The sequence below is a fragment of the Rhodnius prolixus genome, unplaced genomic scaffold (assembly GCF_049639745.1).
Source record: "Rhodnius prolixus isolate KJV_2025 unplaced genomic scaffold, Rpr scaffold_1, whole genome shotgun sequence".
In the NCBI taxonomy this organism is placed as follows: Eukaryota; Metazoa; Arthropoda; class Insecta; order Hemiptera; family Reduviidae; genus Rhodnius; species Rhodnius prolixus.
In genome coordinates, this window is record NW_027411581.1 from 9,732,098 (window position 1) to 9,759,277 (window position 27,180).

The 27,180-nt window shown below is 31.9% G+C and overlaps 3 protein-coding genes across 4 annotated transcripts in view; 2 read left to right on the forward strand and 1 right to left on the reverse strand.

The window, feature by feature from the left end:
- Positions 1-1,238: 1,238 nt before the first annotated feature.
- LOC141453977 (uncharacterized) lies at positions 1,239-6,257 on the reverse strand. Its single transcript, XM_074127671.1, has 9 exons — positions 6,031-6,257; positions 5,697-5,876; positions 5,422-5,550; positions 4,776-5,021; positions 4,503-4,673; positions 3,355-3,538; positions 3,067-3,278; positions 2,847-2,965; positions 1,239-2,191 (listed from the first exon to the last, which is right to left on the reverse strand). Exons 1-9 carry the CDS (start codon positions 6,057-6,059, stop codon positions 1,749-1,751), a joined length of 1,713 nt encoding a protein of 570 aa, XP_073983772.1. The 5' UTR covers positions 6,060-6,257; the 3' UTR covers positions 1,239-1,748.
- A 15-nt stretch (positions 6,258-6,272) lies between these two features.
- Trs20 (trafficking protein particle complex subunit 2) lies at positions 6,273-7,148 on the forward strand. The gene is made up of 3 exons (XM_074127712.1): positions 6,273-6,484; positions 6,554-6,787; positions 6,902-7,148. Exons 1-3 carry the CDS (start codon positions 6,392-6,394, stop codon positions 6,995-6,997), a joined length of 423 nt encoding a protein of 140 aa, XP_073983813.1. The 5' UTR covers positions 6,273-6,391; the 3' UTR covers positions 6,998-7,148.
- Positions 7,149-8,044: 896 nt separating this feature from the next.
- Positions 8,045-27,180, forward strand: part of Naam (Nicotinamide amidase) — a 30,109-nt gene continuing 10,973 nt past the window's right edge. The window contains exon 1 of one of the 2 annotated variants that reach the window (XM_074127699.1): positions 8,045-8,363. In XM_074127699.1, coding sequence (XP_073983800.1) covers positions 8,329-8,363 — 35 coding nt within the window. In that variant the 5' untranslated portion in view covers positions 8,045-8,328. Of the gene's footprint in view, positions 8,364-24,810; positions 24,864-27,180 lie in introns of those variants that run through there. The other variant, XM_074127687.1, reaches the window with a different exon arrangement.

The following is a 27,180-nucleotide window of genomic DNA, read 5'->3' on the forward strand; positions in this document are numbered from 1 at the left end:
TGGTAAAAAAAAGTGTCCTTTTTCGGGATTTAAATGCTTTTTGAGGGAATAGTAATGCTCTCTTTTCGGCTCCAATCTTGATGCAACCTTATTTACAATCTCCCCTACGAATTTAAGTTCTTGCGGTGTAGTTTTAGAATTCATACCTTTTTAATTTTTAGATTTTTTTACCGTTACTAAAATTGTTGACCTTAATTCTACAAGTCCAGTAACAATCTAGCATCTAAAGACTGAAATTAACTAGTTTTAGCCACTAAAAAATATTGCATATTGCACAGTCCGTAATCAAAATCATCCGAACGGCAGCCAACATGTTATCTAAAATGAGTTCATTTCATTTACTTAAATGGAAGCACAACCCTGATACATATTACACAAAGTGTTTTAAAAACTCATTAAAACATTTGACACCAATAATAGAACAACGATAGGAATATATTAATTTTTATTATATTAATTTTATTGTATTATATTTTATACATTATTTACATTTATAAGTTTCAAGTATTTCTCCATTATTGTGTTTCATCGTTGAAATCTTATATCAGTCATCAGAATGCGTGACAAAAAAGTAAAAAAAAAATAAAATAAAATAACAATCTTAAGCGTAATTTTTATAACAATAAAGCACCGTCACCAATAACAATAAGGTAATGTTCTTGACATTTGCAATAGCTACAACTCTTCCATAAATTTACAATTTGTGCTTAAGGATATCACTATAAAGATGAAATGATTGGACTACATTCAAATACTAAAATTTTTTTTTAATTAAAATAAAAAGCAAAAGTGAGCTTCTAAGGAGACAGATATTTATTTATTTATTTAAAAAAAAAAAAAAAAATTGCGTGCCTAAAAGAAGTTGAGGCCACTAAAAAAAATTGTGAGGACGCCTACACAGCTTTCTCTTAAAAATTCTTATATTCAATGTTTTACATAACTTTTAAACTTAGATTTGTTGAAACACATTTAATTCTACTAAGATCATATAGTTTTTAAAACTATAAATTACACTAAAACGTTACTTTATAGCTTCCCACTCTATTTCATTCACTAGGCTGTCATAAATTTACTTTCCTAGAAAAATGATTACAACATAATATACGCTGAGTGAATACAAAGTTAAGAGGGAAAACCGTAGAAACCATTTTCTAAAAAGTATCAACAAAGTGAAAAATCCGTGTAGTAAAGTATTATCCGCTTAGTAAAGTTAAGTAAAGTATTATCCGTTTGGTAAAGTATAGTGAAGTATTATCAGTTCAGTAAATTTTAGTAGTGTTATCCGTTTAGTAAAGTATTGTAAAGTATTACCAGTTCAGTAAAGTGTTATCCGTTTAGTAAGTATTATCCGTTTAGTAAAGTACTATCCGTTTAGTAAAATATTATCTGTTTAGTAAAGTATTATCTGTTTAGTAAAGTATTATCTGTTTAGTAAAGTATCATCCGGTTAGTAAAGTAGTTTCAGTTGAGAAATGATCTTCAAACTCAATATTTAACTAAACGAAAACTAATATTATGGAATTCTGAGGCATTGAAGTCCTGCCAAAAGTTTCATTTTAATGTGTAAAGTGCAGTTTTAAAATTTAGATAATTAGTAAGGATTAAATATGTTCTAAAATTCGGTTGGGGAAACTGTAAAAATTATAGCAAAGAGAATTATAGTAAAGAAAACTCGTTCGAGAAAGTTCACAACAAATTATTTTAAAAATACAGAACCGAATTCACTTTTGCAATGCAAAATTTGTTTATCAAATATCATTGTACATTAGAAAACCGACAACAGATTTAGGTGCATCGATATGTCGCACGGTAGATAGAAAATCAGAAGGTTTAGACTCAGTCTCTTTATGTAAATATGATCTGAAAGAAGATCTAGCCAATCTTTTTAACGATGCTGGACGCCTTTTTGATTTTATTAACCTACACACCTTATCCAATGTTTGATCAGTAGGTTCTTGTCGATGTGTTTCAAAAGTTACGGAATGATCAGTGGAAAGATCCATGAGGTAGGCAAAAGTGTTGGATTCTGTGCCGTTCCATGAACGATCATTTTTGTGAACATCTGCCCACATCGTTTTTAATAAATGTTCAGGTTCATGGGTATTACTATGGGAGAGTAACAATGATATTCCACTAGTAAAACCTGATTTTAGAGCTGCTTGAAATAGATGTGGGCCATCAGCGCTTGCTCCTAAACAACAAACGTTATAATTACATTCAATAAATATGTTAATTAAATTAATTACTTCTGTTTATAATATTATTACGTCGAACGGCATTAATACTGTATTTATGGTTCGTAAACAAGACCATGTCATTAGAAATTTCAAATGGTTTTATACAGAAACTTTTATCTAAAAGAGAGTTATATTTTCAAATCACATTATTATTGAACAAATGTGTTAGAACCGATAGCATAATGCCTACTAAAAGATAAATGTGCTCAAAATGATTAACTATATGGCGTTAACTTTAAACGATTTGTACATTGAGTAATATACAATATATAACAAAAAAAATAAAGTCTAATTTGATCCAATACAATAACATTTCTCTCGTTATCTGGGCAGACAAATTTATAAAAAAATATCCCATTTTTAATGAAGGGTTGTTATTTTAAGGGGACTGCTTTGACTGCTGTGAATTCTTCCTTTTGTGACCAGTATTACTGATTTTGATTAAACAAGACAATTGTCCACTTTTTGTGACCTTGCTGTTTGATAATATCTGTAATAATTTTATTACACAGTTTCGAGAACCGCAGTGATTTTTATATCCAACAAAAATTGATTACTGTCAAAAAAACCGGGCCTAGATTGTCAATGCAGAAGTAAATTTATACAGACCTTTAGCCAAAATTAGAGAGAGATATTTACAACAATAGCAACCTTGCTGGGGATGATTTCGTACATGAACTGATATTGCAGCTTCTATTGGATCAATTACATCAACCGTTTTCGTATATCTAAACGCAATACAAAAATAATAAATAATTAAAAAATAATCTAGACTAATTTTTTGTAGAAAAAAAGTTCAAATAAATAAATAAAAAATTTTAACATTTACTTCGGTTCTATGAGTTCTGGTTTAGTGAGCAATAGCTCTAACATTTTCAACTTTTCTTCGCCGTGGGGAACAGCATCAGCATACATCAGAAGAAAGCTAGCTGGGCTCACTAATACATTTCCCATTTTCACTGGACATGTTATTACATCGCTGATAAGATCTTTTCTTGACAGGATCAATTCAACACTATCGTAACTATTTTTATCTATTGCCTATCAGAAAAGTTAATTGATATCATCTTATAATTTTTTTTTTCTTACTAAACAACAATAAAACATAATATATTACCAAAGCTAAGAGACTGCGAGTGTGTAAAGCACTACGTGGTGAAGAGAGGACTGAAGAGGCTTCGATAGCTTTTACGGGAGTGTTGTCTAAAACCACTTTTAAAATATCTGCTCGGCCAGTATGAGCTGCAATATGCAGTGCTAAAAGCCCACGACCCTCTTGTAAACTGGTATCTGCTCCATATCTTAAAGAAAACCATATATTCTGATGTAGAGATAAGATAATAAATTAAAGATTCTTTCTCTTTTTTTTCATCATTGTACATGAAATACCTAACTTGAGCTAAGCGTTATAAGAAGTAAATAACTGAAATTTTCTCCCCAATAACACATAAAAAGTTTTCGGAAAGATAGAATTTTTTTTAACAAGGATACAAGCCTGAATTCAGTGAATAAGCACTATATAAAAGGGTGGATTAACTATTAAACAAAATAAGCAAGTACTTAATACATCGAGTGAGATGAGCTAAAAAAGAAAATTGTTCTTAGCGAATTTACAACGGTTCAAAGATGAACAATAGAAAACTGCAAATGGTGTAGCGAAATGATGCGTAAAAGGTGCTTCCACATTAATAGAAATAATTTCAGATATTCACAACAATAACAAGAGCCCTCAGAGAGCGAAGAACTTTGCCAATGATCCTGAAAGAATTAAAACTGCCTGATTGCTCCAATTTTAATACTAAGTTAATACTTTTTCAAATTTCCAAAATGTATGGTCAATGTGACTATCTATCACAAGCATATACAACAATATTACAATTCATGGGGTCTGAATCATTTAGAGCTTTGGTATCACCAATACTAAAATAATTTTTTGTGGAAAATTTAATATTTGGAAGATTCTGTGGGGCGACGACGTCAGTGTTTCACCGCAAGTCACTTAAGTTCAGGTTCCAACCGTAACCAAACAATCACTAATTATGTTATGCATTAATTGTTTTGCTGAAATAAAATCTATACTTAACATAGTACGAGCCTTTTTTCTTAAATAAATAGTATTTAGACCTTGACAACAGAAAAACGTACTGAAGTATGCTAGGTGAAAGGATCCCAAAGTTTAATCCAATTTGGCATTTGAAAAGCAAAGTGAGAAAGTTTTTGAAATTAGAAAAACAAGAAATAAACCCCCTTAGAACTAATTCTTACCTAATAAGAAGCTTTACGATTTCAATGTGCTTGAACTGTACGGCTTCCATTAACAGTGTCCAACCATCCCTGGATTGGTAATTTATAATGTTCAATTTATGGCCCAATTTACCCAATACTAACTCTAATACCTCAATATTTCCAGCCATACACGCAGAAACAACAACGTTCCTGAAAGTTCGTTTCCTTTAAATCATTTCTATTAAACAAAACAATAATAATAATAATAAAACAATAAATAAATAAAATATTCAAGAATGTGCAATAGATTACCTGCCAAAAAAGTCCACAACCATAGGATCAAGACCTGCCTCAAGTAATACTCTAGTAGCAGGAATGTTGTTTTCTTCTACAGCAAAATGAAGTGCAGATCTATTTTCAACATCTAAAGCATCTATTTTTGCCCCGGCAGCTAACAACTTAAGCAGTACCGCCTCGCAGGTTGAATTTTTACAACAAGCAGCCATATGCAGAGGTGTGTAACTTTTCAGATTATGGCAATTCACAGCAGCACCCTCCCTATTAGCAAACTTATTTTAATTTCATATTTCGGTACAAAACAAATCTAAACTAAAGCTAAAGTTTGCTTTGGTAAGTTAGCAAGTGAAGTGAATACTTCACAAAACAGACGTTTTCAACAGACATAAAGGCGGTTGAGAGAAGACTGTTCTACATACTTGATAAATATTCAGTGCTCAACTGAAATGAATTCATAATTGTTTTAGTTTGAACAAAGTTTTGTCGATGGCGTATTTTAAGAAATAGTTCCTTACATCCTACGAATCATAATGATGACTGACGTGAGCCTACTCTGTGGCTCTGTTGATGTACTAAATTTGGAGTTCAAAATTAATGAAGAGAAAAATGAAATTTCAACAAGAAACTGAAAAACTTAACTAATTTGTAAACATTTACTAACCTGATGAGAAGATCAAGAATATTCAAAGAACCATATCTTGCTGCAAAAAACAAAGGAGTCTCTCCAACGACAGTTTTGTGCTCAAGATAGGCACCAGCCCTTATCAACTCCTCGACCATCTCGTAATTTCTATGTTCAAGTGAGCAAAAAATTAAATCAAAAATTTGTACTTAAATACTGTTATAAAAGAACACAAATAAATAATTATTATTCAAATCTCACAAAATAAAAAACATTAGTCATCTATTTGAAAAATAAATGGGTCCAAAACTCACTCATCATCCTTAACTGCTTCATGCAAAGGAGTCCATCCTCTATTATCTGCAGCATTTATAGATGCTCCTTCATCAATAAGTTTCCTCAAAGAATCTATGTCTCCTGCTCTAATGGCCCATGACAAACGGGGTGCAGAATCAAGATTCCTCCAATCGAAATCTATGCATCTATAGTCACAACTGGAACAGAAATGACTTATGTAGTCAAACATTTTTAAAATCTAAAATTTTCATCATAACCTTTTTATTTACACCCCTGACATTTCATTAAATGTCACAGCCTATGAGGATACACATTCATATTATATTTTAAAAAGGATTTAAATTTGCTTACGATTCTCCCTCACTATCGTCATCTTCCATTTTTTAATAAAACTTTAATTTCACTAAGTTACAAAATTCTAAAAACTTCTTCAAATTGATCACTATTCGGATTACTTTGAATTCATGAAATGCCTAAAGAAATGGCCAAAACAAAACCACAAATTATTCAGCTCAGCAACGAACAAAGAAAAGTGTGTTTGGTTGGAAAAACTTCAATGTTTACATCCTTGCTTTGTTTACTTGATCAGCTTGAAGGAGAGGTTATCTAATTCCTACATGAGTAGGTTATACTGATGTGTGATGAGTTTGAATAAGTGAGTAATGTTACTTTCTCGTAAGTTCTAATTAACAAAAAAAAGCAAAGCAAAAATATGTCCACAGGAACGTATTATTTCGTAATAGTTGGTCACAAAGACAATCCCATTTATGAATATGAATTATTTCCTATCAACAAAGAAGTGAAGGTGAGCAGACTGAAGTGAAACGTTTTAATGAGTGTATACAAGTTTTCTAATATAATTTCTTTTATTCAGAAAGAAGAACATCGTCATTTAAATCAATTTATAGCCCATTCAGCTTTAGATTTAGTAGACGAACATTTATGGAAAAGCACCAGTCTTTACTTGAAATCTGTGGACAAATTCAATCAGTGGTTTGTCTCAGCTTTTGTGACGGCCAGTAGAATGAGATTTATTATGGTTCATGATGCCAAAAATGAAGATGGAATTAAAAATTTTTTTATGGAAATTTATGAAATGTTTATCAAAGTAAGTTAGCTTATCAGTATTTTTATTTTTTGCTTTAGTCATAGTGTAAATTAGTATTCTTTCTGGTAAATTGAATCTAATTGTTCAATATGTGTCATATGTTTATTGTTTCAGTATTCTATGAACCCTTTCTATAAAATGAACACACCTATTAAGTGTCCAACATTCGATAAAAAGGTCCAGTTTTACGGGAAGAAATATTTGCAATAAGAGAGTAATGAAATATTTCTGCAGGCAAAGTTTCATTTTTCATTGGATAATATAAATTATCCTGCGAGTATTGAATACATTTATAGTATTTAATTTTTTTTTTTGTAAATAATTGTAAATTTTTTTATTAAATTACTTTGTTCTAGCAATAGTCTGTTTTAATTATTGTTGTTCTTCATGGAGTAAAGTAATGGACGTTTATAATGATAGTAACTTTACAATCGTATTCCTGTTTTATTACTTCCTTTTAAAACAAAATTTGATTTATTTTTGTGGAGTTAACATTTTGAGAGTATCTTTTTAGCCAAACAAATAGTTAAGTGCTAAGTAAAGCAATAAAAGTAAAAAGCGAGGGTGGCCTGGCAAATTATTTTTAACGGTATTGAAAAATGAATTTTTAAATTATAGGAAAGAGGTCATAAAGTTTATAAAAATTATATAATTACTGCATTTAAGGTACGTGAATTTTGAGTTCAATATTTTTAAGTTTCAGTACTGTTACAAAAAAAAAAAAAATAAATAAGTAAATACGTATTTATTCAGATGAATGAAAAAAAAAAAAAACGAAAAGTAGTTATTTTATTTTGTCTGCTTTTTAGAGTCGTCTGGGATAATTCTAAGATACTTGACTGATGAAACAAGGTAATGCAGTTGCACAATTTTAGTCCATCAATTAACAACCATCTTTGTTTTGGAAATACTATTTCGTGGACCTAGTTTGTAAATCAGCCTATTGTTTATTTGGGATTATTCTTTAGTTTTCTTTTATAAGAAAATCTATTTTTCATGATTTAAGAGTTCTTTTCGCAATTCATTGCTTTAATTAGTAGGTTTAGTACTAGTTCTTGTCAATAACCCTTAAAAGTTGATCGTGGGGTTAGATTGATCTGTGGCCAGTATTAAAAAAAAAATAATTATGTGGTTTGTGTTAAATTTCTAAAAGAAAAAGTAAACTTTACATCAGAATACATTTGCTAACCGTTATACTTCTCTTTGGCAAACTTTGGTACTGTGCAACTGTGGATCAATAATCCACGCCATCTGTAGTAGTACGGCAGTAACTTGACAAAGCAGCTATAAAGCCAATCCTGTCGCGTAAAACACGTTAGTTCCATTCATGCCTCGCCGTGGGTAAGACACGGAGCTGAAGTGTGCCGCTAACCTAACAACGTGCGGTTTTTTTTAATCTTTTTGCTTTGAAGTTAAGACTGTAATTGCTTTTTAAGGGATTACTATTGTTTCAACAAAAGGGCGTGACTAACCGCATATTCACCTAATTCATTTTTACTGTGTAATCACATCAAATGTTACATTGAACGGTCTCAGGTGATATGGATGCTTGTTTCACAGCATTTGATAAAGATTGGTAAATATGTCCTTGTTTCTTCCCTTTTTTAATCATATATTTTTCTAAATTTTAGTACAGTCTTCATCAGCTTTGAAAACGCAATTTACTGTGCCCAAAATAGAAAATAAATGTTTGTGTCGCTCTTTAAAAATTTCAACTTTTATTGCAAATTTATTGTAATAAGAGACATCTTTCTTTGATATACATGGTAAAATGTAATTAGTTTATACAAATTTTATTGCCTTATGGACTTTTACAAAACTGGGAACATTTTACTCAAAAGAATGATTATTTACGATTAGTAATTACGCTACAGGCTACATTTTCTACTTCAATGTTACTAGGTAAATAGTAAGTAAGGTAGGCCTTTAGCGGGTGCCTAGCCACTGGGACTTCCCGGGCAAACGAGCTAGTGGACAAGAAAGCGTTGGATGATTGAAAGCTTCGGTAGCTAGACGGCAGAAATGTTTCTCTTGACGGTTAGAGAAGTATAGTGTAATGTGGAAACACAAGAAAATACCACTAGAAGAATAAAACTTCGGGTAAGACATAAGAAAATTTACTAAAAAACCTAATCTTTTACAATCTTCGACAGTTAGGCCAAAAAAAGATACAATCCACTTGTTAGATTGCGCCGGCTAGGCCACAAAGGTTGCTATTTCAAATGAATATTGAACTGTCTATAAGGGAAATAATAACACTTTTTACAAATAGTCACAGATTATATATACAGGGGAACATGGTAAGTTCATTTTTCCTTAGTGGGCAAATTACTCATGTTAGTTTTATTGTGAAGTGGCAAAGTCTAGATTGTCGTTGCAGATGTATGCAAATAATTGTTTTGTATTAAGTTTTACATTTTTTTATTCGCAGGATTTTAATCCAATTATTATAATTACAATTATATATAATTATACAAATAAATGTTAAAGCGCAATTTTAATTCTTGCCATGTTTGAAAAATTATTTTGTCTGAACTTTTGTGGTGCCTCGATCGCAAAAAAAAAAGACGTTTATTAAAAAAAGCAACCCTGTAATCCATTAAGTAAATCCAGGGAGTATAAAGAGGAGGCAGTTCTAGAAAATAAGTCGTCTTGTACGCAACTGTACTATTTCAGAAAATATTTTTTCGTGAGATTAAATATTTATTCTGTTTGCAAGAAGACTGTTCGAATTGACGTCTTTAGAAATCAGCTTTCTAAGTTGTAAATAAGGCTCTCTTTAAAGATCGTTCAGTGACTTGAATATCCAAATAATTACTACTCCACATAGTAATGGTGGAAACGTCTACATATTTAGATAAATAGTTACTATATTATACTATACTAATTACTTCAATCGGTTTGATTAATTTAGCCGCCATGTAGCGCTTGTTTTGTTTCATTCATACCGATTTTGGGTATTGTCTTATTAGGTTCGTGAACTGTCTGAAAAGGTGACAGAAGCTTTGAAAGTAAAAGTCAAATTCTGTTAGCAAACTGATAAAACAATTCCAATGTTAAAAATCCGAAACATTTCGAACTAGTATGCCGATAGTAATAAAGTCACGCATGTTATGAGGCGTAACAGAATCAACTATATACGGAATTGAGCCAGCGAAACATCTCAAACATTAGGTTCTAATGCATCGACCAACTCTTCTTGGGTCTTTACTTAAAGGGTAAAAATTTATCAGATTATTGGTTTATTAGAGTAAACTTGAGTCAAAAGTATAACAAATGATTCCGAAATTCTTAAGCTATATTTTTACTTAGTAATGAGCCTCGAAGAGTTAAAAATAAATGAAAATCGTTATTTCCATTTTATTATTTATCCAACAAATATAAATTCTATTTTGAAATAACTATTATAGCTATAGCTAACAATAGATTGCAAACTTGTAACAAATGATCAGGATTGATTTTAGCAATTAGATTGCTTTACTATTAATGAACACAATAGGGTTATATTTTCAAACTATCTATTGATCACAATACTTCCGTTTCATCAATTTTACAAATAGTGAATTGAAAGCGAACAGTCTGTTCCTATGTATAGGAGGTTCGCAGAAATACAAGAGGAAGTATTTTATCTCTCTCATTGAAGCAATTTGTTCAAGAACGCCCACAATTATTTTACATATTTATAGTTTTCTTTATGTACATAAAATGTTTTGATTTGAACCTTAATAAAAGCAAAACATCAATTTGTTGCTAATAATTTACTGTTACAAGGTTAGATATGAAGAAATAAAAAAGAAGAAAAAAGTCTTTTGATAATATTTGAAGAAATAACTTTCATCCAAGACAGATTTAATTCCTTCATTTCTAATTACTAAAAAAGATTTACACTACGATCATCCTTCGCCAAAAAAGACAAAAGAATGAAAAAACAAAAACAAAAAAATACAACTCACAATGGCATGTCCTGTGGAGATGCCATTGTGAGTTTTGGTGAAACCTTGTTGATATGTATTAAGGCAACTTCCCTTAAAGTTAGTTTCTCCAATCTTATCGTGATCATCTTATTCCTGGAAATGCAGAGGAGAATAGCTGTTTCATGCCAACTTTTCAAATATTAATTTACAATATTCATGGATAAAATAGAAATGCTTACTAATTACTTCATTTTTGTTCCAACAATTGAATTAAAAATTATTGAATTTACTGACGCTGTCTTAGAATGGAAAGAAAGAGCTTTCCTTATTTATTTAGGTTAAATACTCACTTAAGTAGCTTACTAGGACAAACCGTTTGCTTAGAATCAGTGCCTATTTGTCTGCAATAGTTTCTGGCAGCTTATCAAATACACATTAGGGAACTGACATTGCTCTAGTGGAACTGAACTTCCTTCTTCATAGGTTAGTCTTTTGGCTATTTTCAGACATCCCAAAAATAGTAGATTCTGTGCATATTATTTTTTTTTCGAGCCTGTATGTTCGTGAAGTTTCCATGCAGTCTTAATATAAGATACAACTGCGCCCTTCAATTTTAGCTTTTGTAGGATTTTAAAATTGGAACATTGAGGAGGGAAATACGAGAAACACTCGTATATGAAAATGATGTATAATACATTGAAAACTGACAATTCTTTCTCGTAATTTTTAGGCGACTTTTTGAGTTACTATAGTTATTCTTCGACTCACAATATAATTTTGTGGTATCAAGTGGTATTATAATTTTGTGGTAGCTTTATACGACTATTGGATTTCTATCAGAAATGAGTAAAGATATTTGACAAGAAAACTCAACTTTCTTTAGCGTAGTTCATGTAGTTAAATTTTCTTCTTAAAATTTGAAATTTCTCGATTTTCCGTTTTTTCAATTGCGTCGGACACCCACTTATTCACAATAGCAAAAAGGAAAGTGATTTCTTCGAAACACGTTTAGTTTTTCGTGTTCAAGGAACCTTAAAACGTTCATTTCCGGCAAGTGAGCTGGATTGGATTTTTTTTTTTGTGCATTTAAGGCGCGCCATTATGTGAGGTCACTAGCGCCCGAAGCTTTTTCAAGAGGCAATGTTTATTTGCAGACAACACTGTCCATAACAGCACAGTGAGTTGTAAAGAAGCTTCTAGGAAGAGAAAATCTAAGTGCTGGCAGCTGGATTCAAACCCAGAATCTGGGCGTTGGAATCCAGTACACTTTAATTACACAAGTTTGCTGGATTAAAAACTTTTTTTCTTTCAAGTAATAAGAGACAAAAATTAACCAAATTAAAATGCGACCTGCTTTTTGTAGAATGTGATTGATGGAAAGAAGTGTTAAAATGTTCACTATTAATAATAATAATAATGTGTGTTTATTAAATAATTATACAAAATAATACAAAACATAATGAACCAAAAACTAAGAAAAACAACAAAATGCATGGACATTATGTCCGTCTGCAGAAAATGTTCACTATTTAAAACTATCAAGTGTTTAAAGAACACAAAGAAGGAGTGTATTGCGGAACGTAATTTAGCTATAAGTTCATTAAAAAAAATTGAACGTAAATAAATTAAATCTAAATTAAAGCGAAAAGATAAGATGATACAGAAGCGAGAAGTGATGAAAAAATTGTGCATTTTATTAAGTAATAAACAACTGCGCAAAATCAAAGACGTAATAAACATAATAGTGCATTAAGCAATGAACTAATAAACAAAACGATTGTAAATTCGGTGTAAATGATTGTGTGATGATAAAAAAAAAAGAAGTAAAATCAACAAACGGTATAAAAAAAATTGTGGGAGAAGAAACATATGTTTGTGACGCGCATGAGATAAGAATAAAATAAACGGATTGACTGAACGTTTTACTATGAAGAGGTTGTTTTTTTTTTTTTATAACAAAATTACAATTGGGTAAAATGTTGAAGTAAGAGTAGACAGGAGTGCTTAACTACCAACTTTAGGTTTAGTAAGTTCTAACTAGGTATAGTATTTGATGTTCATAATAGCAAGAGACAAACAAAACTAATTCTTCACCGGAAATGCGTGCTTTTAGGTAATCTGAGTTGGGAAAACAATTTTAAAACAAATCTCCTGTTTTTTTCTCTCTCGATTTGTATGAGCGAAGACAAGGGTTGGATGGTTGGCACGAAAATCAGATGATAAATCAGACGAGTCGTCAAAAACAAAAAGTCATCCAAAAAAAAATGTAGAAGAATTCCTAAAATATATCCTATGGGTCATTCCATGTCAAATCAACACAAAAAAAGACCATTTTTGACCTCACCATCTCGGATTTTCTTGAAATTTAGCACATGTGTACTATTGGTATAGACTTGGAAAAATATGAAATTTTACTGTGATATGCCAACTGGTTTATGAGTTACAGGGCTGTAAAGTTGCCAAAAATGGGCTGAAAAACAGGGAACCCCGTGTTTTTGAATTACTGTAGAAGCTTTCCTAATTGAGCTACAGACTTGGGATTGGTGTCATTTTATAGCATATATAATGCCCTTTCCTGTGATATGCGACACCATATGGGTTAGGATAAATAAAGTTTGTTAAATTTAAATTTTAAATTTTTTAAAAAGTACATATTTTAAAATTTTAAAATTAATTCTATGAATAGCTAGTAGTGTTATGAATCACTGGGCAAAATATTAATTTGGGACGACAATGGCTTCATTGTTAAAAAAAATTAAGACTAAAGCTCCTTTTCATGGAAAATATATTTTAATAAAATTAAAGTAATAAATAAATTGAAAATAGTAATAATGAATCAATGAATCATAATTAATAATTATTAAGATTTAAAATATTGATTTTGAAATCATTTTTAGAATTAATAATTATGATTACAGTAATTATTCATATTAATTATAATATATTATTTTAATGAAATTATGCAGTTAATCAAATTATGCAAAAATAATTCAATTCAATATCTTTGTTCAAGAACAGTCTTCTTTGGCTGAGATATCAGCCTCTTTAAGTTGGTTTAAGTCGGCAAAGGGCCTTGTGATGGCGTAGGTGGTTCGGTAAAGAGACTGGCAGCTCGTGCCAGTTTGCAACGACCCTATGGAAATCAAATCCAAACTTCAATACAACTTTTTGAGTGGGCAGTAGAAAAGATCACCAACATAGACTTTGCATATTCAACCCAGGAAGACTATGTTGAATCTGAGTGTTTTTTAAAAAATCGGTTTGCTCAAGCATTGGCTATTAAAGGAACACAGAATACCATGCTTTCATTCCCAGAAGTAAATCCAAAATATTGGTTAAAAACTTTTCTATGAACTCAGAAGCTTGCGAAATGGAAGTTTCAAAATTCCCTGATAAACTAAAATTAGCCGACATATCAGGTTATATCAGTGTAGTCTATAAAAAAACTGGTGGCTTTGGATATGCTTAAGATAAAAACGAAGAACTTGATAAAGTAAAAGTAACTTTTCTTCATCCAGCTGGACCGTCTAAATCATCTCGCATCCAAGAAATGCCGATAATTTTTGGGTCTCAGTAGTGGATGTTTTGATAAAAATTGATCCTGTGACTCTGACAGGAAGAACTTACATATGTCCTTCTAGAAAGTGAAGCATGTCAAACAAATGAAGCCTTTTCAAGCTTAAAATAATAAAGAGATCCCATTACTTAACAGTATGTTTTACTTTGGACTTATTAGTGGAATTATTATTAGCATTATTGTATTAACATGAATTCAGAGTTGAATTAATCGGATTGGAGTTTTAGTCTTAATTTTTTTTAACAATGAAGCCATTGTCGTCCCAAATTAATATTTTGCCCAGTGATTCATAACACTACTAGCTATTCATAGAATTAATTTTAAAATTTTAAAATATGTACTTTTTAAAAAATTTAAAATTTAAATTTTAAATTTAAATTTAACAAACTTTATTTATCCTAACCCATATGGTGTCGCATATCACAGGAAAGGGCATTATATATGCTATAAAATGACACCAATCCCAAGTCTGTAGCTCAATTAGGAAAGCTTCTACAGTAATTCAAAAACACGGGGTTCCCTGTTTTTCAGCCCATTTTTGGCAACTTTACAGCCCTGTAACTCATAAACCAGTTGGCATATCACAGTAAAATTTCATATTTTTCCAAGTCTATACCAATAGTACACATGTGCTAAATTTCAAGAAAATCCGAGATGGTGAGGTTCAGACCCCGTGTTGATTTGACATGGAATGACCCCTATACAATATTTACAAATACAAAGTAATATTTTAAATATAATTGTTGCTTTTACTATTAAAAGAAAGCAACCCCATTTTTGTTCATATATTTCACTATCATTTTTAATAAAATGTAATATCCTACTTTTTGGGTACTCTGAATTGGAACTTTGATATCCAAATAAAAAGAGTCTTTAATTCTAACAAGTTTTGGCCGTAGAACAATGCAGACATGACCTTTAGATAACTAGAACTTAGGTATTTGATTTGCGTTCGCCAAGCCATAGTGGCTCGCCGACAGTAAAAACAGCAAACTTCTTTCTAAGGTCTAATTAAAATTTTCTAATTTCCTGGCGTTTAGAATGTGAAACTGGTTTTGAAAATGCATAAAAATGTAAATATTAATTCGATTCAACTCTTAAACTAGAACCATACAAGCGATAAAAATAAATAGAAATCTAATTTAGCGATGAAGCAATGATACGCATGTCCGGAATTGATTCTGAATGGAGAAAAATTGATGAGAGCTTGTAGGTTTTCTTCTCAAAATAACCTCATGATATTTTCTGAAGATGTAGTAAAGTAAAAAAAGGTAAAGTAAAGCCTGGTTTTTCAGGCGTGTTTTACGGCCAACTACCGATTAGGTGTTGTGGATGGAAAACTTTACTTTACAAACTTACTTTACAACAATGTTCTCATACTAAACATTAAATAAAATTCAAAGCCTAGACCGGGAATGTAGCCCAGTACCGCAATCCTTACTATCTTTGCGGGTCTCGCCTCTAACCGCTCGGCTATCGTGGCGCCATTCTTAAGATGTAGTATAAACCAACAAAGAGTAACTGCTAGATTGATTACTATCATAAAATGGTGACTGTAACTTGGAAAAGTGAGAAAAATAACTCTCTTTACAGAAAATGAATGAAATATTTTATCTTTCTAACGTATAAAGTAGGGAACCTCTATCATAAGCGGCGACAGAAAGACTGAAACTCCAAAACGAGTGCTTGGGAATTGCGCACATTTCTCTATTGATGATAACAGAGAGTAAAGTTCAAGATTTGGAAAGAAAAGGAATACAGCTGCTTTGAAGAGGTCTGTGGAATTGACATGGAGTGTTTCTAAAGGCATGTGGATATTGTGACGTTCCATAACAAAGTAAATATAATGTTTGATCGGGATTTCTCTTAATGTTTAGAAAACAATGATCAAGATCAATCTTTGAAACGGAAGAAAAAACAATTTACGAGAAATGTATGCGCTTATCTCAAAGAAAAATCTAGGAAGAAATCCGGGAAAGTGGCGTTTGCATAATGAATCTATGGTGGTGCAAGAGGAGTCACCTGCAAGTATCTGGAGATTCTCGCTGAATCCGATACCCTAGACTCCTTGGGGATTCTGCATACTCATGTTTGTGGGTTGTTGTAGTTTCGTGAAGAGTAATTGCTGCTGCAGGTTGTTTTTTGTACTTTGTATATTTGCCTTTATATTTTTTTACTTATCTAATAATTTGTTGTACATAATAAATCTATATAATCTTATACTTTGGCTATAATCTTCGGTAGCAATATTGGTTATTTTAATGTTTGAGTAAACGTTTAAAAATTTCGTTTTAATTCGTTTCTTTCAACAAGCAAGTTCTGGGGATCACCCAGAAGGGGGCAGTTCGTGCGGCTCTTAGAGATTGGATCTGGAGAGAGCATGAAAAGAACTGGGCGATGTGTCCGGGGTTCAAACATAGAGTATGATGCCTTGGCTGTGTAAACAAAGAACCGAAGAGACTCTGTGCTTCAGTAGAAAGTATATTACTCTGATTGCAGGCCTATTCACGGTAGGTTCAGGAGGCACCTGCACAAAATAGGGCTTATTAGCTCGGAACCGTTGTGCGGATTGTGTTAGGAAGAGGAGGAAACGGATGCGCAATGAAACCTTTGGAACCCTGAGACCAAAGAAAAGAAAAGGGAAAGTCTTCAACCTCTTTCGTAGGGGAGGTCTCTTCAACTAGATCCAAAGCGAAGGGCACAATAAGCACAGCTTCCTTTAGCTGCGGTGCCGTGGGGCGTAGGTCCCGTTTTGTTTTCTATTCTATTCAACAAGCAGGACAGCGAAAAGTTAAAGAATTTCTTGGGCCTCTGCATTTAGTTTTGCCACGCGGCTCCGTAATTGCTCAGGGTGGCCTCGTTTGGGACAGTGTAGATAGAATAAATAATGAAAGTAATCAGCAAATTAATTGTTTTTAATTTGTAACTGTAAGAATATGGGTCGATAGCACAAAATTTATTTCTTTACATTATCACTAGCCGTAAATATTCGTGAAGATAGCAACCTCTCTTTTTTATCTCGCTTTCTGTTGATGGCGATGATAACTATTAATAAGACATAGTTGCGCTGATGTTTTTCGACACTATTACGCAATTTGTTTTATTGTGATTATTCCATTGTATGCACAAAATTAAATGAATACATAATTCTGTAATGACATCCGTCCAGAAAGTGGCCCTGGTCTAGGGTACGCTTCTGTACAAGGTTGGATAGAGATACTATCCACAACACTGTACATTTATTCCCAAAAATATCAATTTTATGTCGTTTGCAGCAATGCATTCTTCGGAATCTTAAATCAGAATTCTCATTTTCTTATTCATTGACAGCAGTTTTTTTCGAACTTTCATAATATGAGGCTTTGACTTTTGAGCGAAATTTTTCTTAAAAACCATTTTTGATTTCAATCAAAAGCAATAGTATTGGTTTTGACTTGTTCAAAGACACTCACATTTCCTGTTAAGTAATTCCACCCCCCCTCAAATGAGAACTTTTGCAAAATAGTGTTTAGTATTTATAAATATTATGTTGATAATAAGCACAGTTTAGTGTACTGAAACTGCTGAAAGAAGCCTACTTCCTGCCTGTTCTCCAGAACTGCCCTGAAATGATTTGCCTGAAAAGACGATGCTAAGAAAAGTAAACATTTACATGATTACTTAATAAATTCATTTCAAAGATTTTATATAATATATAAAATGTAAAATATATTTAATGTATATATAATCGCGGTTATCTGGAATAACCCTATAAGGCAATTCAAAATCTTTCCCCTTTTCTCATAAGAGCATTTTTCGAGAAAATTTTTAAACATGAAATGTAGTACTTTCGCTTAAACGATTTTGGGCAAAAGCTTGTCGCATCTCTTGGGGAACTCCTAAACTAAACATTAAATTTTAAATTTCTACGATTTACCAACATTTAAGCTGAGATGGATAAAAACACAGTCGTTCACAAAGAAGTAAAGAAAGCGATCAAATCACAGAAGAAATCGAAACGTTTATTTCTGGACTTACAAATGGCAGGAGGAACTCAAAAAATAATAAAACAAAAAAGTTTCACCTTGAAGAAAGAAGTATTTAAAGCAGTGCAGAAAAGTAAGCTGTGGCGATCAGCGATGACTCTCAGAAACCTTGAACGTTATAGGAACGTTGAACTTTTTCTGGGTGCCTCATCATACCGGTTGAACATATTTCTTTACTTATTGCAGGCATTCTGGTATGTAAGACGATTGATTAATAAAAAAAACATTAAATACCCTTGTTCATGAGAAGCCAAATTAAAAATAATAATATTTTGTAAGTTGGTTATTTTAATCTAGGTTAGAATATAGCTTATCTTTTATTCAGGCTTTCTTACAATAGTTTGAGTTCAGGTTATCGATCTAAGAGAACACAATCATTGGGTTTTCTAAAGTATAATGGAACAAAGTGGAACACACGGTAAAAACAATATCGTTATTCATTTTTTTTTATTTTCTGCATTGTTTGTAGAGTTGATGAAGCAAAATAATATCCTCACTTTAGATTTATTATCTGTAATGTGGGAAATACTGTTTTTCTCAATTTCTGGCATTCGTGTTTTCTTAAAAGTTAAAATTTTCAATTAGTTTAATTTTCAATAGATCCTGTAAATTGTAATGATGAGATATTACAAAGTAAACAGCCAACTTCTAATTCCGTCGGAACTATTAATAAAAAAAACAACTGCATATTTTGTGTTGTGGGAATTATAAAATTGAAAGTTTCCAAGCCGGCGAAAGATGAAAAGGAATACAAAAGTTTAATGCGAACCATCCTTACATCTTTTTCTCCGTGCAAGTATTCCAGAATTTTCACCATCCAAAATAAGAAATATAGTATTTATAGGTTATGAACCACTGTAAAGAGTTCTCTTATTAAAAAGTATTTTCTGTGAAAAATCGCTAACCAATCGCCAATTCAGCAAATTGGCTCTGTGGTAAACTATGATTCACTTCTAATTGGGAGTTTAGCTTGCATTTTAATATTATTTAGGAAATGAAGCCGCCAATATTATAGAAATTAAATCTATCAGTTCACTCATGCGGAGTGCTACCACTGGATATGTGCTCCCTCATTAATTATTTTTTGTTCAGAATAGCTGTATCACTTAATACAAAATTTTGTTCTTTTAAAAACATCAAATTGACCAAATCTTGAAAAAAAAAACTGAAAAATCTATCTAGAAACCTAGCGGCCTATATCTGTACTAATTTTCGGTTACATTATATCGGAATGAGGAAAAAAGAAATATTTGTTAATGTTGTCAAGTGTATTTGAAGATTTAAAAAAAAAAAAAATAGCAAATTTGTTTTCAGAGATAACACATCAAATAACATGGTCAAGTAACTGTCGAGCCGCTAAAATTATCTCACATTTATATTTATTTAATTTCCACTTTTAATTAACTTTCTAAAATTTTCAAATAAACTGTGTGCATTAAATTAAATGAGGTTAAAGATTTTTAAAGAGATTCAGTATAAAAAAACCAACAATAACAATGTTTTTCTATCTCTTAGTAACAACAAATTGCGACTAAAATAGAATGTAAATAAATTAGTCACAGCCTTTAGTTTACACAACTGAGCACACCGAGTAATACTTTTCGTGCAAAAAAATATTGCTTTGTTTCTCAACTATGAACAATTTTGCCGAATAGACTTCTGATTAAGTTAAAACATATAAATCGTGTAAAACTTTCTCTGTACTGGTGGGGGTCTTCTTGGAGTTCTTTAATATATTTTTAGGTTCTCTGAGTATTCCAAAGTTCTTCAACAATAAAAGTGCCGAGGATGAACCTCTCTTTTTGGAAGATTCCCACAGTAAACAGTCTGAAGAAGCTCCCGCTTTTGGAAAATAGATAAGAAATCCAAATGCCGTAAGGCTTGAAATCCCGTTCTTTGTAGTTTGTTTCCCTCACAGGAGACTGTTTATTTAATAGTTATTATGTGTTTAATATTGCACGGTGCGGAATAGAAGTATCCCATCTTCTATCTCTGCATCTACCCAAGAAGATCTCCCAGTCAGAACCTTTTGATTTTTTTTTCAACTCGGCCAAAACAAAACATTTCTGTTGAATGTTCGAAATATTAAAAATTCTCAACAAAAATATTATGAGAAGGCGAAAAAGTGCATGTAAGCCGGTTTCTGAAAAGAAACATGAGGTCAAATAATTAAAAAGTTGAAAATCAGAGTTACGTTCCTCTGGTTATTAAACATCAAAAAAAATGATTTCATTTTTGTTCCATGGAAATGTTAAATTAAAAAGTGAAGTAAAGCCTATATTTTCAGGCGAGTTTTACGACTAAATACCGATCAAGGGTCGAAATGTAATGTATTGTTTTGTAACATAAAGGTGGCAGGAAATACGTAATTATACAATCTATTATGACAACTACATCTTCATACTTAGATTCCCTAAACCTGTATTTCTGATCAAAGAGAATCTAGAAACTTCGAAGCACAATCATGTAGAGTATCCAGTATTAATACCTAAAAAAAAAATAATAATAATAATTTCACACTCTCTTCTAAATAATTTAAGAGAACTGAACCGGTGCAGTTCCGTTTCTTAGTTACAATAGACAAAACAATAGTGATTAATCTTAGCCGGATTAGGCGCTCAAGGCTTTGAGTTCAACATGGCATGTTCTATTTATACGGAATATTTACTAAGTTTCCCTAACTGACAGCAGCTACATCTTACTATTTTGTCCAATCGATTTGAATTGTCTTATTTGTGTCAGCAAAGTTGTACTATATATTACTAAATAAATAACGCAGAGAAAATGATTGAGATGAATAACGATCCTTATTTTGTAAACAATGATAACTTTTATTTGAAGCATTCAAATTTCATGAATATTGGGAATTTTATATGTATCATTAAAAGACAAAGAGAGAGAAAACAGGAACTTTGAAAAAAAAATTCAGAAGCATATCCGCACCTTTCCAGCTGTAATATTGCTCGCTGGTAGAAATTATGTAGGCAAACTTGGCTGTTAAGCAGAAAACACTTACCGAATTTTCAGAGTTGATTGCATTTCTAAAAAGAAAAAAGAAAAAACCGCATACTTAGCGATGCTTGAATAAGAACCAACTCGAATGGATACTTAATTAGGAAGATAAACTTCGGAAGTCGCTGATTGATGCTCGAACTTAAAGAGGAAATGGGCTAAACAACTGACCATAATACATAAATAAGGAGGACTCAGGTCGATTATGAAATAGATTCCCATATGAAATAGATGCTAGACTTCTTTCGAAGAATGGAAACTTAAAAGGAAAAGTATAACCAGTTTTTTTTCTCCCGGTTTCATGATTGGTTTACGCGATATTTAAAGATTTGCTTAAATAGATCCAAATTTGAGAAACCTGAAATAGCCCTGATTAATTTCTTTTACGACATGAATAGAATCTGTACCTAATTCATAGAAAGAATGTTTTATACTTTTAATAACACCATCATTCCGATTTTGGAAGCATGATTTCCTGGATTTTTACTTTATTTGTCTGGTGCTGTCCGATGCCTTTGTCTTCTTTGAAGACTTATAATTATTAATATTTTTCAAACATACCAACTTTCATTTTTACCGATCTTTAAACTTAAGTAGACGAAATATTTCTTTCTATAGCAACATGTTACATGCAAACCTCATTATATAAAGTTACTGACTAGTTCCCTAAACGGAAATTATACATTAAAAGTGCAAAAACGATGGCCTAAATTTTACCCACTGGAAGATGCAATCAGTTAAACTTTAAAAATGAATAACCAATGTTATTTCAGTGCCAACGAAACATTGAAATATCTATGTTTACAACTTTTAAATAAGACTATCCTGAACCCCAGCAAATATGACACAGAAATTAAGACAGGTCTATCAAATTCTTAGATAGCCCTATCGGTGGATAATGCTCTAGATTTCTGTACAAGTCTATACTTAGACACTGCTAACTTCTGCTATCACCCGTATGAATGGGGCCTAAAAAGACTGCACTAAATAAGTTGCAAGTCTTTCAAAAAAAGAAAAGTAGAACGTACAAATTCCCAAAGAGGGACACTTAAACCAACATTTACAAATTTTATAGACAGAACAGTAAGCCAGATTTCTAGATCACCTTGGTAATAATGCAGTTGATATGGACAGAAAAAAAGAGCAAAGAACAAAACTACCACAAAACGTCCTGCCAATTAGAATTTCAAATATCGACTCAACATGGTGGTTGTTGCCTGAGAAACATCAAATTTAGACTTTCTGCGATTTTTTTGAGTTTTGCAGAAGACATTTTATTTGTCTTGTGAATACTCTAATTTGAAAATCTGCACTTATTCATCGTACGAGAGGGAAATTCATCTTTATTGATGAGAGAACGGAAAAATGTTTACAAAAAAAAAGTAGTATTATTTACAGTATAAAGAAATTCATAGTTTGTTGTCACACTAGTGAATTAACCTTGACGTTAAAATGTTGTGGAAACAATTATTATCTCTTGTTTAAAAACATTTTCTTATTAATACTTTTTTTCTGTGATTGTCCCTGGGAATAACTTTAGCTGAGTTATTTTTAGTTGAATCATATTTCTGTAAATTTGTTTGGGGGAAAAATCTTGCAATAAAGGTTGTAAATATATCTTCTTCACATTTGACACTTAAAAATGTCGTTGATAAAGATGAAGGGAATAATACGGTAACTAACATAATTTTATTTAAAATTTTCTGATAATATTTTTAGTGTAAATATTCAGAATTCCTGTTAATTTTCTAAGATTGGGCTTATTTTTAAAAATTATAAACTCGAGCTCTTTCTCCATATGGGAAAAAAGTCTGAAGCTCAAATGACTTTTCTGTCCACGTTAGTAAACTCTCTTAAAATTTGTACTGAAATTATTTGACTTCAGTATAACAATATTGAATTAGAAGCATAAAATGATAGTCCTAACAACGTTACGTCCGAGTTGTAACTTTTGATTTTTGCTCAGAAAATACAGCAGTTTCATAGAGCTCTGTTCTGTGCTAATAAACCTTCAGTTAAATGATAATCACCTTATTCGAAATTTTAGCAGCACATGTGTTACTCACAGATATACACATAGAACCATATAATGTAATATATAATTTCATTCAATAAAAATATAATGTAAATCTTATAGAGTAACTGGATTGCCACAATGAGTGTAGGGATTGAAATTTAAAATATATTCAGCCTTAGGTTAATTATAACTGAATTGTAATGAAAACTTGTGATTAAACGAATTACGAGGATCGTGTGTTACAAGAGAGATATAGAAAAATCTACGTGAGAAATCAGTTTTAAAAGTATAGTAATCTTTATTTCTTAATTACTCTGCCACACTTAGAAGAGTCCAATTTCATCTAATTATCTCAGTCTCTCACCTAAAGACTGCTCCAGTAAGAGATAACCAAATTGATTCCTCTGACATAAACCCAAGTGATAGTTATTTATGGTGATTTGTTTTAAATTAGTAACTAATTTACTGCAAGTAGGTAGGGAAAGGATAAGAGAAAAGGTATGGAATCCAGCTGGCGGCTCTTAGTAACTAATTTACTGCAAGTAGGTAGGGAAAGGATAAGAGAAAAGGTATGGAATCCAGCTGGCGGCTCTTAGTAACTAATTTACTGCAAGTAGGTAGGGAAAGGATAAGAGAAAAGGTATGGAATCCAGCTGGCGGCTCTTAGTAACTAATTTACTGCAAGTAGGTAGGGAAAGGATAAGAGAAAAGGTATGGAATCCAGCTGGCGGCTCTTAGATTTCCTCTTCGTAGGAGCTTCAAAGGCCCGGGAGTAAACTGAATAGAGCTCTGGTCGCTAATGACCTCAGATGTTCACGCGCCTAGTATCTCTAAAAATGGTTCCACAACTGTTTTTTTAATAACGAAAATTAGAAGAAAATACTTCTATTTCTATGGTGATTTACGGTACAATAGTTCTATATATGAAACAATCGCTTTGACCATTATTAACGTCACCAGTAAGGACGTTAAAGTTATTTTAATAATGTTCTTTGGATTAGTGGGTATGAAGCCAAAATCTAAAGTAAAAATTGAATATTTCGTTTTTTGTTGATGTTGGTTAATTTACAACTTTCTAAACTGTATAAATAAACTAAGTGCACTACCTATATCAGCAAATGTAGCACTTAAGTTGTGAAGTCTCAACGCTCAAAGCATATGTATATCTGAGGGAAAATGTCAAAGCAGGAACTCTGACCACTAGCATTGAACCAACAATACTTTAACTACAAAATCGTTGCTCGAAGCACAACAATCGTATTGATAAAGCAATTACTTGGAATATATAAGTCTGGAAATAAGCGATTACATGGAATTTTCGAAGTAGATCGATTGCGGAAGAAAGTGATGAAAATAAAATACCTTCTTGATGTTATCCAACTTCAAAAAATTAAATTTTATTTACAAAAAGTGTTCCTAAATATGAACCAAATCCGTTTTATTGGTTTATAAACAGTTTACACTTTTCTTTTACATGGCCAGTGCATAGGTCCATGGCACGAGTAAATGGAGAGGATCTTCTAGTCTCCAGGTAAATTCAAATAACTGTTTTATAGCAAAAATTTGATTACCATAAGATGTATGCAGATTGAGAGTCTCTGTTTTTTTTTTTTTAAATGCGGCTGATGTAAAGATTAGCCACCTACAGGTATGGCTTAATTTTGAATTGAGTATGTGTTTGGTACCATGTCAACTGACACATTTAAGTTTACAATCATAAAATTTGTTTTAATCTAGTAAACTACGTATAACATTGAGTTAGGAGATTGAGGGATTTGTGCTGCGTGTAGCTTCCGCCGGTGTGTCTTAGCTTTGCTGTTTTCCTTTTGTTTCTTTATTTGTCATGAGTTTCATAAAAAGGCAGCTGCCAAGAGGGTCCGTCACTGGCCAGTTTGACTCGTACTTAGCGGAATAAATGTGGCGTAGGAGTCATTCTTCCAGTGTCGACCTTGTGAGTGTATTTATGGAGTGAGTTACGAAAGTGCACAAACCGTTTGATAGGGATTTCTATGAATAAGGTAATTTATAAGCATAAGTACGATTTTGTTCTAATTAAACTGGTGGATAAATTAACGTTTCCATACTTATTATTCATGAACTCTATATGCTAAGGATATGTGATTCCATAGCAAAGTAACGTAAATATTCGCTTCGGTTGAGATATGGCCAAAACTAATCAATTTGTTTTTTAAATCGGGTAGAATATTTATTTGTTTTTCATGTCTTCTTTGCGACAGTCTGCGAAGGTAGAACCGTGCAAAGAAAATAAATATCTTTGATTTTATCCGTTACAGTGGGCTGGTCCAGTGACGTTCCTTCTTGGCATCTGCCTTTTTATAGAACTCTTCACAACGCATAGCACGCATATTTCTTTTATCTCAATACGCTAACAACAAGTATAGTGCGAGACGGTAACTTAAGTGAAGTCAAAAGATCTACATAACCTGATTAATTCACCTCTAAAGTTGTAACCGGTCAGGGATACAAGAAATATGCGTAATGCGGCGGATAAAATAAGAAATATAATCAAAATCGGAACAAATAATATTTTCAAAATAAGAATTCCCTGGCGATTCTTGGAAAAAATATTTGTATGCATTAATGCAATTAATCGACAAAGTTCCTACAAATGAATCTAGTTTTTTTAAATTTATTTTTTATCATTTCAGGATAGAAGCCGAAAATCCGGTTTCTACCTTCTCGTGCGCGCCCTCCAACAACTTCTGAATCGTAAATCATAGGCGAAGTTCGCATTTTTCATATATATTTGGATTTTGTGTTACAATGGGGACCATTAATTAACTTTCCTCTAAAATCAATCAACCATTTGAGTCTTTCCTCCAAAATTATATAAAGTTTTTGGCCATCTATTTCGCAAAGTCAGCTAAATTACTGACCTTCGTGTTTCAGATAAACAAAAATATTGTTTATTTTTCTTATTACCTACTTATCTTAGCTCCATTTTAAATAAACCGTTTACAAAGTAAAGCGTAACAATTTCGCTTTGTTATCTACGGAGGTATGACGCATTTTTACATACTTTATCTTATCTTTTTTTTTTTTTAAGGTCTGACATTTATTTTTATTACAACTTTATTACAATATTTTGAGTAAGTTTTGAGTGCTTACTTACCTATACTACGCTTTTAAATTTGTCCTCAAATTCTTCGATAGAACTGCTTCTTCTAAAACTTTTCATCCTAAAGTAAGGCCAGAATAGCAAGTGGCTGGAGTTGCTACAGTGTCTTGAGTAGTTTGGAGAAATCGCATTCTATATTTCGCTTCCTGGATAAAGCCAAAATCGTAGTAAAGATAATAAAAAAATCCACAAACAAAAATGCGGCTATAGTAATATGACGGTCGGCAGTTGATTTAGTTTCAAAATTCGGTGAAACTATCAATGCAGGGCACCATTGTGAATAAATTGACGAAATATACCGGGAATTACGACAGAAACAGATGGCAATGTACAACAGAAAGGTTCCTGAATCTACTGCATGTTAACTTCTGCTCACGGGTTGCAGAAAGCATGGGCCAAATCCAAAAGAGTTGGAGGTCGAACTGCTTTATGCATCATGTTTCCCAGATCTGCCAACTGACGATTCAAACAACTGGATAACTTTCTTACTGGTAGAACTTTCACCACTGAGGACCTGGCAGAATATCATTCGTGGCATTCCTTGAAATCCAAAGATACAATTTTTATAGTGACGGGATAAATCCGACTTCCGTTTTGTTGATAAAGATAAACTAATGCTGCTTATTTCTTTCATGTAAAATATCAGTTGGAGTTATTCAATTTTGAAGTATCTATTCTGAAACTTTACTTCTAACTTCAAGCTATGTTT

Excerpts from the sequence above, each read along its gene's own strand:
- LOC141453977 (XM_074127671.1), bottom strand. The coding sequence starts at position 6,059 with ATGGAAGATGACGATAGTGAGGGAGAATC. Across the intron at positions 5,551-5,696 it reads GAAGCAGTTAAGGATGATGA|AAATTACGAGATGGTCGAGG; the intron begins GTGAGTTTTGGA and ends ACTTGAACATAG. Across the intron at positions 2,966-3,066 it reads CCAGAACTCATAGAACCGAA|ATATACGAAAACGGTTGATG; the intron begins GTAAATGTTAAA and ends TATTGCGTTTAG.
- Trs20 (XM_074127712.1), top strand. The coding sequence starts at position 6,392 with ATGTCCACAGGAACGTATTATTTCGTAATAGTTGGTCACAAAGACAAT. Across the intron at positions 6,485-6,553 it reads CTATCAACAAAGAAGTGAAG|AAAGAAGAACATCGTCATTT; the intron begins GTGAGCAGACTG and ends TCTTTTATTCAG. Across the intron at positions 6,788-6,901 it reads TTTATGAAATGTTTATCAAA|TATTCTATGAACCCTTTCTA; the intron begins GTAAGTTAGCTT and ends TTATTGTTTCAG.